This window comes from Papilio polytes, unplaced genomic scaffold, assembly GCF_000836215.1.
Source record: "Papilio polytes unplaced genomic scaffold, Ppol_1.0 DF823399.1, whole genome shotgun sequence".
Classification (NCBI taxonomy): Eukaryota; Metazoa; Arthropoda; class Insecta; order Lepidoptera; family Papilionidae; genus Papilio; species Papilio polytes.
Genome location: NW_013525805.1, coordinates 1,678,406 through 1,693,968, shown reverse-complemented (window position 1 = coordinate 1,693,968; position 15,563 = coordinate 1,678,406). Strand labels below are relative to the sequence as shown.

Sequence of the window (15,563 nt, the reverse complement as noted above, 5' to 3'; positions counted from 1 at the left end):
AACTCCGTCGCTAGTAGACCGATTTTGATAATTTTTTTTTATCCGAAAAGTAGTGCTTGTAGGTGGTTCCCATTTTTTCCTTTGATTTTTTAATATTTTGTTATGCAGAAAATTAACAGTTCTCGCGCTTACTTAGACAAAAAAAAGGATTTAAAAAAAAAACAGAAAAAAAAACAGGTAATATCTATCATTAAAATATATTTGTCTGTTTTACAAAATTATTAATCAATAGTCTATAATAAAGTCAAGCTCAAAGTCCAGCTTCATTTTGTAACTTAAACAAACCAATAAAATCAATGATGAAATCAACAAATGCGTTATAATATTGCACTTGCTTCCAACAATCGTAGTTTGTTTACATAATGTCAGAATTGTAGACGTTTAGCGAGACTGCCGCCATCTATATTATCTAGAAGTTTCCTTTTCAAAGATGGTTTTTCCGATTCCATTTTGAATATATTCGTGGGCATGGGCAACTTCGAGCCTACAGTTGGTGCTGGTTTATTACTGTAAAAAATAGTTAATTTGCATTGAAAACAATGGTTTTAATAATAAATAATACTCATTATGAATACATGTGTTTTATTTTATATCCTTTGTTTCAATTGAAAGAAAGTAGGAACAATTTCTATACATGGCAGCTATATTGATATTTGAATTTGTTAGGTATTCAATAAAATTGAGTTAAAGTTTAGTGAAATTGTAAAATAAAAGCTAAAGTTCTATAGCTACTTAATTTGTCAGAAAAAGCGTTATAAGAAAAATATTTTAGAATTCACAATTATAAGTGTAAATTGCAGTATATCTATAGTTTACGATTATGATTGGACTCCAGTAAAGTGAAATCTGATATTTAGTATACTAGCCTTTGAATAAAAACAGTTAGTAGAGCAATGTCAGATCTAGAAAGCTACTTTTCTATGTATTTCTCTGACTTTGCTCTAAATCTGTGTTCAATTTTATCAAAATCCATTAAATTTTGGAGATACTTTTTATCAAACATGCAGCTATCTAAACTTTGGCATTCATATGTAAGATACCTGAAGTAGGGCATCTGCAGCGCCTGCGTGCAGTCGCAGCGCGCGGGCGGGTGCAGCGCCAGCAGGCGGTCCAGCAGCTGCAGCAGGTCGTCCGCCGCCGCGCTGAAGATGTGCCGCAGCTGCTGCGCCGGGAACTGCTTGAACTGCACGTAGTCCGTCAGGTTCTTCATGCCCTGGAGTACATAACGTTCATTACCAAGCACTCGGTTAACTATTAAAAATGAACTAATGCGAATAATAAAGAAATAAAGACCCAACTTTAATTCCTTTTCTTTCCCACCCGTTTACTTATACGGAAAGGATGGGAAGGGGACGTAGATTTTACGGTGCAGGAGACGCATAGGAAGGGGAAATATCTTCTTTACGAGCGTATCCTCCGTTGATCAAGGGTAGGCAACGCATCCGCTATTGCAAATGTCTATGGGCAGCGAGTGGCCGGTTGAGTGTTTGTCACATTATGATATAAAAGAAATGCAAAGAAAATTAAAGTTACTAAGTACTATGTGCTTTTGTTAGATATAATTGCAAAACATTTATTTTTCATGTCATTTGTTTACTTGGACAACAAAAAATTAACATTGTTTCATTAGAAAATATAAATTAACAAACACATAGACTAAGTTAAAAATAAAATTAAAAAACAACTACTCTTATTATAATACTCACTGGCCAAGTTTCCTCAGTTGGAGTTCCAAACACCTGGAAGATGCGGGAGAGCTGATCTAAATCTGACTCCCCGGGCAGGAAGGGCACTCGCAACAGCAACTCTGCCAATATGCAGCCCACCGCCCACATATCCACGCCGGTTCCGTATTGCCGTGCCCCGAACAACAACTCTGGAGATCTGTAATGTCATATCAATATAAAAGTACTAAAGAAAATTCAAAAAACCACCAAGTAAAAATCCCGGTACATATACTCAAAAACAACAGACAGTTAAAATTTTGTGAAGACATGTACAGTTTTAACTGAACAGTTCAACTGTTATAAAAAGATGTGTTTTTGTAAAAACATAACAAAAAACCTACTAATCAAAGTTAAAAGATTAGTACTTTGTACAGTTGTGGTAATTTTTAAAAATGGAAAACCTATTTCAGAAAAAATGCCTTGTTTATTGCAACAAGACAAACTATGCCCCTACCTAGAAATAACAAATAAGATAGCAGTGAGTGCTAACGAAGGGATAATAATAAAAATGATCTAGTTGTGTATTACTAACCAAGTTTCTTTTATACAGATACATTAAGTGGTTTTTGCTCTACACTTCATTAAAAAAAAAGAAAACATTGTAGCTTTTAAGCTGAAACACTGCCAATTTCCCTAACTGTACATTAGAAAAAATAAAATGTTCCTTAGACTTTTACATTTTCTCTTAGCTTTCTAGCTCACTATGTACCTTACCTGTACCATCTTGTCACAACTTGATGTGTATTTATTCTGGTAGGTGAGCCAAATGCTTTTGCTAGACCAAAATCTCCAATCTTCAATATACCTTCACGGTTTATAAGTAAATTATTAGGTTTCAAATCTCTGTGCAGTATCCAATTTTGATGTAAATATTCCAGTCCTGAAAAAAAGAAACTAAATAACATTGTAGAAGGTGAAAATCACTTAAATTAATCTTAGTAATATTATGACTGCAAACATTTAGATGGATAAATGTTTATTGCTATTTCCAGAATAGTTCTGAAGGATCTCAATAAATTGGCACGAATATAAGATAAAAATTTTGAAAGAACTTGCAGGCTACTTTTTTTATACCAATTAGTTTAAATCACAGGCAAATATAGTTCATGTATAATTTGTGAACAAAATAATATTTCAAGTACAAAAAAGACATATCGAAAATATTGTATGAATAACCTCTAAATGTAATGTTTTTACCTTTGAGAGTCATAATAGTATATGCCTTAACATTAGCAGGAGTAAGTACAATATTGCTGTCCTTTACTATTATTTCTAAGTCAGTATCCATGAAGTCAAACACAAGTGATACATTTGACTTCTGTCCAAATACATCTGGAAAATTGATTTTTTATTAAAGCAAAATACAAACAATTTGAAATTTTTGATGTCTATGCAAGTTCATAGGAATACACAATGCTAGTAATCTTCAACTAAAATGTCATATAGCTCCCAAAAACAGCACAACTATGAGAATTCTTTCATGTATATTTTACCCTAGTAATTAATGTTAAATTCTACACAAAAACCACCCGGCAACTAGTTAATGCAATAGCAAATAACAATTAGTAGTTAAATAAATAATTTACAGAAAACATTTAACTGCAGTGTGTAAGTAGTAAATATGTCAAAAGTTAAAATTAGCTGGAACAGTAACAATATAACCAAAAAAATAACACAACCTAATAGTCCAATGAGGTTGATATGTTGCAATTCTTGTAGCAATTTAATTTCTCTGAGAGCAGTGCGATTGATTCCATCTTGAGCCTCTAAACGCGAACCAATTTTGATTTTCTTAACAGCAACTATTTTATCGTTTTTCACATCTTTTGCTTTATATACTGTAGCAAACTGTTCAAAAGAAAAGTACAGTTTTAGTATATAATCTTTAGTATAACCTTGTTGTTACAAAATTAAATATATTTATGATTATTTTGAAATTTGATTTCTAGACAATTACGATTAGTTTATTAAATATCTTACCTGTCCTTCTCCAAGAAAGTCTATCTTCTCATAACGTAACGTTGGTTCATACATTATTATATGGTTAAATTATATTTTCAATATTGTAACTTCATTCTAGTTAATCACATGTACATATATTTTATAGTTACATTTAAGTTAATAATACACATTTACGATATCATTTCAAGAAATATACCAAAAGCAAAACTGCACAACACGGAAACTGACTTTTGAGTTCAAATTTGACATATCCTATCAAAATCTATAGTGTTACCTTTTTAAAGTTTTCAGTCTGGCCATGGTGTTGCCAAGTTCCCATCATAAAGGCAGGAAACTCTATGGTTATGTTACCAATTTATAAATTGTGCCACACGTTTGGGCAGAATATACAACACATGCCATGCCAGTATACGAACTAAAGTTGAGCAGTAGCGCGTTACCTGGACTGACTTTTAAACATAATATGAACACTAACTGGTGCCAATGAGTCCGTACCCATTATAACTTTTCCCAGGTCCCTGAGTAAGAATATAGGGGAGAGACGAAAGCGGCAAAAGCCGTATAAAAAAACCTCATTATAACCCTATTATTATCTTCTTCTAAGCGAGTTTTGCAGAATGTCCAGAAGGATAAATATTTGTTTACATTGCACATGTAAATTAAATACACAGATAGATTATTTCATATTTTTTAATTTGATCTATCCGCTTTTTAAATCCTATTTAGATATATTATTTTATACCAATGGGAGATATATTGACCAGGCAACAATGATAGCTTTTCAATGCTTACGTAGGTACTGACCTGGATAAGTGTGAAATGAACCTTTGTCAATATATTAAATTAATTTTCAACGATATTATATTTCACATCAAATGAGGCGAATTTTGCCGTTATCCCGTTGTCTTACGCTGATATGTGAGTTTCACTATCGTCGTTATTAATAATTCCATATAACTAACTGCAATTTTTTACGTTAACACTTCACTAAGTACTAACTAAGTCAATACTTGTAAATACATACAAAAAATACTATTTGATGAAGTTAGGGAAACGTATTTTATAGGTATATCAAAATGCATACATAAAAAACATAGTGGGCAAATAAAGGTGTTCAATATGATACCTACCTTGTTAATGGAAGGCTCAGACGGACAAACACGAACTATTCAATAATCTCTTATTCTATTTATAGAAAATCTTAGCTAAACCCAAAGAAGATCTTTATAAAAGTAAGCTTTCTTGACGCTTAGAGCACATTTTAAATCAGGTTTTATAGAGCTCTGAGCAAATCGCCAAGTAATCATAAAAGTGCACGGTATTAAAAAAAACGTTGAATGAAACGTCATATTTCTAACGCAGAGAAACTCACTTTGTAGAAATGCAACGGAGTTTTAAATAAATAAATCCCCTGCAATTTGCCACACCACTTTTCTGACGCTTTCATCGCGTGAAGCACCGCATAAAACGCCTACGTTCCTAAACTGCATGTCGCTATGCGTACATTAATTTGTAACACTTAAAACAAACTTACCTATGTTAGAATAATAAAAGAAAATTAAAATCTATACAAATAAATACATTACCACAAAAATTAACTGGGTTTATTTTTCGACACTCATAACTACATATAAAGACGTGAATAATGTATTTTCATAAGCTAGTACATATAAATGCCTAACAACCTTGTTTTTCTTTTACTTTTAAAACTAGCTTTCGCCCGCGACTCCGTTCGCGTGGAATTTAAAAAATTCTAAAGTCTCCTATGTGTTTTGCCAGACAATTCTCTATATCTATGCTAAATTTCATCGAGATCCGTTTAGCCGTTTAAGTCACAAACTCTAACATCCATCCATCTAAACTTTCGCGAACGAAGTACAGGTAACACGAGAGCAGATTTTTAAGTAATCGATGAATTAGTACTTTTTTAATACATTGTTTCTTAATTGAGTTTCCCGGTACAAAATTAATATACTTAAGTCCGATCGTTCCTTTTAAAAGTTTAAGTGCTTTACTGTCCCAGTTGTTTACATGTTTGTGCAAAGTTACGAAATATGTTCAACTAAAACTTCAGACGATTGTGGTTGAGTACTAACTTTATAGAAGTACGGAGCGCAACACATTTTGGACATCGTGATTCGTGAAGAGTAAGGAATTGGCGATAAGAAAGAAAATAACATATAAAACATTTTATTAATACAATTACTCCACAAATAATGGACGTATTTGATATTAATGTGACTTACATTTTAATTGTACACCACATCTAAATTTACATTAAAAACACATTTACAACGTGTTACTTAAATTACCTCAAAACTTAGTTTGATCCCTTTTAACACTTGTGAAGCGTGAAAAGAAATTCATTTACTTAATTCTGGAATGGGTGCAAATTGATATTTGCAACTTTTTTCTTTAAATCTGATATAACTAAAGTTTTATTACGGCAGTGCAATTTCTAGGTTAGATCATATTACACAGTATAGTCCATCAATTGTCATCGATTTCAAATTCGTTTTTTTTACATTTTTAAATAAATGACATAGTATTAACAAGGTAATATTAATTTGATATTGGACTACTCACACATAAAGCTCGATTAACTCTTTTTTAGTCGTATATAAACACAGTCCAAAAAATAATAACCATAAACAAAAAGGTAAATCTAAGAGGAACCAGAGTGCAATAAGTAAAATATATATGTAATAAGTAAAATAATTATTAATAATTAATTTACATAATAAGTAAAATATTAGCATTAGTTAATAAACAATGTTATTGTAATTTGAGAGAAAATTGATGGGATCAAAATTCTTACATTATTTTTGAACAAGTGACAATCAAATTTAGAAGTTTTGAGCGTTTGACATTTTTTAGTTTAATTTGATTAATATATTCATTACAATTTTTACAACCAAAAGCACCAATTTTGTTTTACAATTGATTGCATAATATGCAGACTAGAAAGACGACTAAATTATATTTTATTTAATATTTACGAATTAACTATGTACAAATTTTACACCTAATGTAATAAGCATAAGGTATGCATTTTATAAATACACATTCTGTATGTAAAGGTCATCTCTCACTGGAACCTTTCGATCCTGCAGCTTGGTGATGGCAACCACAGACTACCCCTTGATGATATACTGAGCCTCAAAAATAAGACTTTATAACTAAAATCAATTAATAGTTACTTATTGTATTCTTATTTTATTATAAGAATTTGAATCTTATAAAACTAATCGTTATTTGTCACTTAAATAATAATTAATCAGTTCCGAAACAAGTTTCCTTTGGGATTTTATTTACATTGTCATAATTATATCTGTAGAATTACCTAAAATACGTTTATTGATTGATATTGAATTTGAATTTATTTTTAATGCGAAATAAATGAACTTTATGAGTATAATAAGTTGTATTAAAATCGATAGGAATCGATTATTTTTAACGACAATCGTTATGATAATTATGGTTAGTAACGAAGCCGATGTGGATGAGGAGCCGCTTTGCATCGCTTGAGGACGTTCGCTGTTCACGACGTGCACCATTATTGACGCCGTGTCTAAGAATAGAATATAATTAAAATAAGTGCCTTCTAAAGCGCGGTTTACACTTGGCCAGTACAACTGTACTGGCCAAGTGTAAACGGACTAATTAGTCAACAGCTCTGTTTGAACCGTCAATTAACTGGCAGAGTGTGAACGCTAATAGGCGCCAATGAGTGTCATTGGTCGTTGGAAATGTCCATCTGTACTGGGCAAGTGCTACGCATAACTGGAATTGGACATTATAGAAAAAAATCAAATGTTATTACTTTTTATACTCTTTTCTAGTTATAAGTGCGTGTATCACACTTTAGTATTACTCTGGTCAATATTCCTGTTATGGAAAGGACATTTAGTGAGAAGTGTACCTGAGTTACTAGGAACGCAGGTGTAGTTGCCAGAATCTTTCGTGGTGGCTCTCGCGACGAGCAAACGGCTGGTGCGTAAATGTTGATCGGTTTCAACGCTGACGCCGCCGCGCAGCGCGTAGTTGATCATGTTCGTATCACGGTACCAGTAGATAAAGCTAAAATTATAACAACACTAGTTACTCGCGAATTCGTCAGCGTGAAATTAAAAATTAAATATATAGCCTATGTTACTCATTGGTAACAAAGCTTTTTAATGATGAAATGAATATCTTCAAAAGTGATGAGACTCTGGTTGATAAATGCAAACACCTGGCTTTTTTTAAATTAGTCGAAGATATTAATTTGTTAATTTATGATGTAAGGTGCAATGTAATATTACATGGTTAACATTTATGAAGTCCGTTCATAGTGTTACGGGGAACAAAGCGAGCAACGAGCCCTTCGATGGAAATGTTACACCGCGTAACATTAGGCGACGTAATGTCAATTTAGTGCACATAGTTTCAATGTTTAGTGCATAAGGTACCAGGGTAACATGAATACCTGGGTGGTTCAGCGACGTTCGCTACTCGACACGTGAGGTTGATATCAGAGCCGGAGCGAACAAGTACCTCTGTTCCCGTCGTGATTTCTGCTTTAGACACTGAAACAAAACCTTACATTTAACTATTCTTCTTTTTGTTTCGTTAACTATAAGGCGTTTGAGTGTTACAAAAGTTTCCAGCACCTTTTTCAAAGTATCACTTTAGTACTCATGTCTTTGCTTAATTAGCGAGAGAGGGTTTTCTAAGACAACGACGCCATCTTGACATAGTTATTTGAGGTCAGAACCTTTTGTCAAGGTCGACAATATTAGCTTCTCTTTTCTATAAGTTTTGGTCGATACAGTGAGCCATTTTTAGTTTGATTCCTGTCTTACTAACCTTCTACTGTGAGCCAGAAGGTAATTCCCATTTTAGGTTCAGTTGATACTTGACACTCGTAAGCTCCCGTGTCTCTGAGTTGAACGTTAGCTACGCGCAGGACCCAGTCGTCGGAGCCTTCCGTGTGTATCGCCGCGAAACGTGGGTCTCTACTGTAAGCGTGGACTCCCACAGCTAAAATATGAAGATCCCTCTTGCGTATCCATGATACCTGAATTAGATATATCATTAATTCAATTAGTTAGAAATGCTTATTGCCGTGCATCACTTTGACTCATCGGGGAAGGATCGAAAATGAAAAAGATTTTGCTCGGAAATTTCTTACGTTCATTGGCCTAACTGCCGACATGTTCATACAAAAACAAACATTACAATATATTTTATAAAGATGTTTCGCGTGATGGGAATCCATGATTAACTCTACATCTTTCTTTGCTCGGTTAAACGCTATTGAAGAATGTATTGGTTGGTGTTAAAATAATATTTTATGTAATATGTAATTTGATGAACGGATATGGTAACTGTTTTGTACATTCAGTAATATCTACTGTATTGTTATTTATTGTTTGTTTTGTTTGGCTTGTTGCCAGTACCAAACAATGTACGACCACCTTTATGGATAGCGTTTGTTCCTATGGGCTTGGCAAAGGTAAGTGGCCGTTCTATATCATTGTTTATGACACTGATGAATGATTGAAAATGTACTCTGTTATGGGTTTGATAAAACTCATAAACGTCTATAACAAATAATTTATAAGGAATAATAAAAGCGTTTCGATAAGGGAAAGCTTATGAAGTTCTACTAAATTAAAACTTTTGTTAGTAATCCTTTTGTATACAACTCGTGTAAGTGGAAAAGTACATTCTTTTGTGCCTTTTGTCATGAAACGATGTTTTCGATTGGAACTCTTTATAGAAGGAACTAATCGAAAAGATCAAATAACAGGGAGATATGACTTTGAAATGTATCATTTTCAGTCATACCGATTATTAAATCTTACTTCGTACTATCTTACAGATATTATAAATGCGAAAGTTTAGATAGATCTTTGTTAGAGTTTGTAGCTTAAACGGTTGAATCGATTTCGATAAAATTTAGTATAGATATAGAGGATAGTCTGGAAGAATATTAGGTTACTTACTATTGTTTTTTAACTCCACGCAGACGGAGTCGCGGGCGAAAGCTAGTCTTACTAATATTATAATTGAAAGTGTGGATGGATGTTTGTTAGAGTTTGTAGCCTAAACTGCTAAACGGATCTCGATGAAATTTTCCATAAATATAGAGCATAGTCTGGAAGAACACGAAAGCTACTATTGTTTTTTTAATTCCATGCCGTCGGGGTCGCGGGCGATTACAGGTACTTAATTTTAAATTATGCTAAAAGGTCTTATAACATCGCGCAAGGACTAAGAGACACCACGAATAAGGGATACTTATGAGATAATTATCTACTCAATAAAGATAATAAAACTTACTTCTCGATCGCCCAAATTTTTCACAAAGCAATGTAAGTACGCAGGTTGACCCACTGCTGCCTTGTAGTCTCTGATCGACGTATTATAGAAGTGTGGCTCCTGTTTTACTTTCATGTTGACTGTGTAATTTGTGAAATCAAATATGTCATATTTACTTGGACTGTCCTGTCCTGATAATGATCCTGTTAAAGTAATTTAAAGCTGAATTAATAAAGTATTAGCTCCTTCGAACATAACGCTACGCTAATCTGTAATTTTATTTTTAAATTGTTTAAAAATAAAATTACAGATTTGTTAGTGTACGTTTAGAATCTCTACGTAATTGAGTAATATTTATTACTAGCTCGAGACTTCATCTGTGTGAAATAAAACAAATAGTAAAAATATTGCCTATATTATTCAGTGATAACATAACTTTTTAAAGTTTAAGAATTTTTGAAATCGGCGCAGTAATTTTTGAGTTATTTCAATACATACAAAAATATTTTTTTTTCTCTTTATAATATTATGTTTATTACTAGCTGTTGCTCGTGTTGTCGCTTCGAATTAAAAAAATAGTAAAAAAGTTACTTAGTGTTGACATATCTTTTTAATGGTGGAATTTTTGAAATCGGTCCAGTAGTTTTTGAGTTATTTCAATACATTCAAAAATACAAATATTTCCTCTTTATAATATTAGTGTAGACATAGAGACTAAAATCGTAGATTTGTGTAGCCTTGTGTTGGAAATGCCTTAGAATGCTAAGGCCTCGCTACACAGTGTTTACATCGTATTTATTATTTCTCACAGCATAATATTAGTATTAATGTTCAGTTCATTTTCTTGTCTATGGCCCTCCCTTAGCGGATTGGACCAGTGTCGAGTGTTTATGGTTTTATTCTTATTCGGAATAGTATTAATGATATATAGCAACATTTTTGTTTTCCTATCGAATTACTTGTAATTTTATATCTTACATAAATGTCGCTGTTCATTAATATAATTACTTTCCTTAAAAATAATGGATCGTCAGAAGTAGAATTATTGTTTACAAAAAGATATCGTAGATGTCGAGAAATGTCAACATCAATTTAAGGTCAGAGGCTTCATAAAAATTACGAAAATATTTTGCTTCTCTTTTATTACGGCTGTGATGAATATATTTTTAAGTTAAAATTGACTTATAATTATTATCAAATAACGTCTACTATAATAGTATTAGTATCATTATTTAGTACTATATAAAAAAAATTATACACACCCAAAAGACCACATGTAAACGCCAGCAATATGATGTTCATGATGCCCTCGCTTATTATTGTTAAACCTTAATTATTATTTAAACAGTAAACCTGCAAATAAAACATAAAATTACTGAATTATACATTTTTACAAATAAAAATACAGTTGTATTCGTAAAGAAGTGTCTTGTAGCACGCAATTCTATCCGCATTTTGTTTAGACTTGCACGTAGATATTCAACTTTTGTTAAATAAAATTGAGATAATACTCGTTTTGTTTTTTTTTTTTTAAATAGAATTGAAAAACTTGAATTATAAAAATAAGATTGTGTTTTACTTTTCATGAGGATTTACTGGACTAAAGAAATTTTCGAATAGCAAAGTAGTTTTTAAGAAATTTAACTATTATTTTTTTTTAAAGTTGAATAACGTTTTTACTTTTATTGAATTCTACTTTGTTGACGATACGAAGATTACATTTTTACTTAGTTTTAAACGAAACAATAACGTAATAGCCGTGGTTGCGCCCGAAAAGTTTATAACAGACAACTTTTCCCTATTTCAAGGGTAGCCTTAGCAATGTAGATACTGCTATCAGACTATACAATATTATCGACAGTAAAAGATATATAAGTAACAACTGTAGGCAACCTGAATTTGGCACTTAGCCAACTTAAAACGCCGTGAAACAATGGATGACTCTATTAAGGAAAAAATAGCTCCCCGGCAAAATATTCTGCAAACACGACTTACTTGTATTATTTTTTTAGCTCAATATTGACTGTAATTTTACGTAATATTTATCGATTAAAGATAAGGATTATTTATAAAAATGCTCATAATGTTTCTTCTTAATAATGTTAATATATAACTTATGAAGAACGTAGACAAGACACTCGTATAACAGGAAGACCGGCCGATTCTTCCATACATTCACCACAATATGTAATTGTTTTACAGTTTGGACAACTTGTTAGAGCACAACATTAACTTTTTTTGATTCTTACAAGAGCTGCGATCATAGATCAATCAAATTAAAATGAAGCATAAATCTGGTATAAATGTTTGAACGTTAAATAATACTGTACTGGGCAAAGAATTACTTTGGATATCTTTAGCGAAGTAGTAAGTATTTTATCATGTACAATCATGGAAACTAGCGGTGTACCACCTTAAAAGCTACAATCGTTTGAACATAAATAGAAAACCCTTGAGAAAGCAAATGCTCACATTGCTGAGGAAGAACAAGAATTAGAAAAAAGATTAGGGGTTAAAGTATGAAATTGCAGAATTGTATTGAAAAATTATAACTAACTTGCTTTTTTTTCGATTTATCTTTTAATATTTTATCAAATCTTTACTTAAAATATCTCGACATGTTTATCTGATCGGAAGATCTTTTATTCCTTTACAATAGAAATCTGAGGCTCTGGATTCGACAAATTTCGTCAAATCCTTTTGTTCTTCCAAGAGGAAAGAAATTTTGTAACGTAGGAAGTTCTTCAAATAAAGAAGACACAATAAGTCCGTTTGAGCAAGATCTGTCGAGTAAGGAGAATGTAGTTTGGTTTAAAACTTCAACCCCTGTAGAAGCACAATTTCGCATGCAATTTTAATTATCGTAGAGCAATAATGGTAAAGAAAAAAAAAACAAAAATAATACCATAATGTTTTGAAAATTGTATATAATTATTTGATTTCGAGGGAAAATTAACAAAATTTTACACTTATTAATTATGTTACATTTGTATTTAATCTCTCTCTCTAAATCGGCTTTAAAATTAATACTTTTTGTTATTTGTACTTACGGATGTTAGTTCTCATAATGAAGGATAACATAATTTTTAACAAATACTATGAAAGTACACTTATCACACAAACAATAACCATAACACGATAAATCCATCCACATTTTTAAAATTATCATTTTGGTAGCAATAAAGTCACAATGTTTTACACGACAAATTAACTAATGTAATCCATAAAACGGTACAATAAAACACCAGGGGTAAACACGATTACGGTAACGAAATATTTTACAAAACGTAGACGCAATTCGCACAAGCACAAGTCAATTCGCTTCGCGGACTGAAAGGAGACTGAGCGAGAGGGGATCGCGGTTCGCGCACGCGTTTCTCTCAATTCACGTTAACTGAATCGCCATACGATAATATAACTATACCAACATGTATATGAAATTAACTATCCCTGATATTGCGGCTATATTCAATAAGAAGCTAGTCATGTCAACGACTTCTGTAATCTGGGCCGTTGTTTAATAAAATTTATAATAACACTATGTTAGTGTAGTAAGGCTGCTAATCATTCTTTAGCAGTCGTTAATTGGTCACTAATGGAGTTTTCGTCTTTTAGTATAAAATATTACATTACTTCAATAATCATTTAACAAGGGAGTGGCATATAAATCTTAGGAAATTGAAAAACGCGAGAGAATTGTTCAGGCGCTTGGAATGTCAGTTACAAAAACGATCTAAAGCTCGCTACCCACCTTTTTACTTTTAACTCACCAGTTTTAACTGAACAGTCGAGTTGTACAATTAAAACTGACCTATGTAGGCAAAAGAACTGTCATTTAAGATTTGAAGTTCTCAGTATATTCTACACACGTACGGTTTTACTGTTAGGTTTAAAAATAGGTGTGTAGCGGGCTTAATGATTGTGTTCCCAGGAATTATCTCGGTGTTAAACTCTTTAATCAGTCACAGTCATGTTAAGTTAGGCATGAAGAGGCACTTTAGCATTTTGATATCATAATTTGCACCTCGCGTGTTATCTCGGGCTACAAACACCTGTCTACTTTACCTTAGGGATAATCTCCCACTTATCAAAGTTCATATAAATTTGGGTAAAATGATTCTAAAGTTAAAAAAATGAAAAGAAACATTTTATGCACATTTACTTAAGTTCTTAGGCAATTAATTATTAATTGTTTTTACAAGTGTGAAAGATAAAGCCGTTTTTGCTTAACGTGAGCCCTCGCTTTATTTTATGCAGTTGCAATTCCCTAAGTGCATTGTTAGGATAAAATAACATTAAATATACTGTAATTATTAATTATAACTAACTACTAACCATATATAGTTTATGTTGTAAATCCTGTTTCTTATAAATTTTGGTAGCAAAGCGAACAAAAGTGTCAAGAAAAATTATTTAGGTTAGGTAGGTGTTATTGGTTTTGGCAAACTGCCAGCCCTGTAGATGTACTGTAAACTTCCATCTGTTTAAAACAATTAAAAACTTTAATGTCACTCCGGTTAGTGCTGGTTGTAGCTGACCGTCCTAGGCGAGATTTACATAGCGTCACCTTTTTCATAATGGGGACGAGGTTGGTATTTAAGAGTGTTATGTGAGAATAATTCGCATACCTGTGGCACCCCTTTTTATCTCCGAACCGCGCCTTATACCATTGCACTACCGGTGGCTCTTTTGATTTTGAAAATCCTATCTCATATAATTAGTATATCTTTTTTCCTTATAACTATTTCCTTGGCGTGTTTCTTTAGGTATCACCGTTTCCGATGGTCTCAAATATCAATAAGGCGGTATTTCAATAACTTACCAAGTTAGCCAATGTTAACATTAATTCCCATTAGTAAAATCTAATTGAATTATAAAATGATTTTTAGTACTTCCATACGTTTGTTTTATTTAGTTAGACTTTGAATATGTTTCCAGAGGTTATTATAAGTATCACCCTTAAGAAAACGTAACGTAGTTTATTACGAACGTTAATCTTGCGTTTCAGGCAGCTTCCGGTCTCTGAACACGCCCTTTGCATTAGTAGCAATGTAGCAACCCTTGATATATTATGTTACATTTTATTTATACTTTTATGTGAAAAGTTTGCGTTGAAAGAGTTGTGTGACCACATACTATGGCGATTAATTTTTTTTTAATTAAGTCAGACATTTTGTTACGTTGCTAGCAGAAAAGCAGTATTTTTCACAACATTTAAGTATGTGAATACTTTTAGATTACTATTAATCCGAGAGAGAATACGAATCCAATCCAACAACTAAATTACCTAGTTATATTTGAATTAGGTTACGATGTTTAATTTACCTATATTGCTAATGTTTAAGTAACAACCCTTACTAAATGCTGCAGATCATAAATAAGAAAGCATTTACATTGAAAGACGTTGGCTAGAAAGCTGTAGGTAGACCGAAGAAAGTATCGATGGATTGTGTGAAAGGCGAAATGCTTAAGATGGCGGTTAATGCAGACATTACGGCTAATAAAGATACATGTAAGAGCAGTATGTACATACCGTGCTGACCCTGCGTAGAGACACGGGCAAATTGA

At 32.3% G+C, this 15,563-nt stretch overlaps 2 protein-coding genes across 2 annotated transcripts; both read right to left on the bottom strand.

Moving 5' to 3' along the window:
* Positions 1–181: 181 nt before the first annotated feature.
* LOC106104771 (cyclin-dependent kinase 7) lies at positions 182–3,929 on the bottom strand. Its single transcript, XM_013284901.1, has 7 exons — positions 3,708–3,929; positions 3,407–3,575; positions 2,925–3,059; positions 2,442–2,607; positions 1,707–1,884; positions 1,041–1,213; positions 182–507 (listed from the first exon to the last, which is right to left on the bottom strand). Exons 1-7 carry the CDS (start codon positions 3,759–3,761, stop codon positions 366–368), a joined length of 1,017 nt encoding a protein of 338 aa, XP_013140355.1. The 5' UTR covers positions 3,762–3,929; the 3' UTR covers positions 182–365.
* Positions 3,930–6,455: 2,526 nt separating this feature from the next.
* Positions 6,456–13,336, bottom strand: LOC106104777 (protein amalgam-like). Its single transcript, XM_013284912.1, has 7 exons — positions 13,046–13,336; positions 11,258–11,348; positions 10,017–10,198; positions 8,538–8,748; positions 8,158–8,257; positions 7,612–7,769; positions 6,456–7,260 (listed from the first exon to the last, which is right to left on the bottom strand). Exons 2-7 carry the CDS (start codon positions 11,295–11,297, stop codon positions 7,001–7,003), a joined length of 951 nt encoding a protein of 316 aa, XP_013140366.1. The 5' UTR covers positions 11,298–11,348; positions 13,046–13,336; the 3' UTR covers positions 6,456–7,000.
* Positions 13,337–15,563: the final 2,227 nt, after the last annotated feature.

Coding starts and splice junctions, on each gene's coding strand:
- LOC106104771 (XM_013284901.1), bottom strand. CDS start 3,761: ATGTATGAACCAACGTTACGTTATGAGAAGATAGACTTTCTTGGAGAA. Junction 3,060..3,406: donor CAACCTCATTGGACTATTAG/GTTGTGTTATTT, acceptor TCAATTTTCCAG/ATGTATTTGGACAGAAGTCA. Junction 1,214..1,706: donor CAACTGAGGAAACTTGGCCA/GTGAGTATTATA, acceptor TATGTACTCCAG/GGCATGAAGAACCTGACGGA.
- LOC106104777 (XM_013284912.1), bottom strand. CDS start 11,297: ATGAACATCATATTGCTGGCGTTTACATGTGGTCTTTTGG. Junction 8,749..10,016: donor AAAATTTGGGCGATCGAGAA/GTAAGTTTTATT, acceptor TATCTAATTCAG/GTATCATGGATACGCAAGAG. Junction 8,258..8,537: donor CTTCTGGCTCACAGTAGAAG/GTTAGTAAGACA, acceptor GTTTTGTTTCAG/TGTCTAAAGCAGAAATCACG.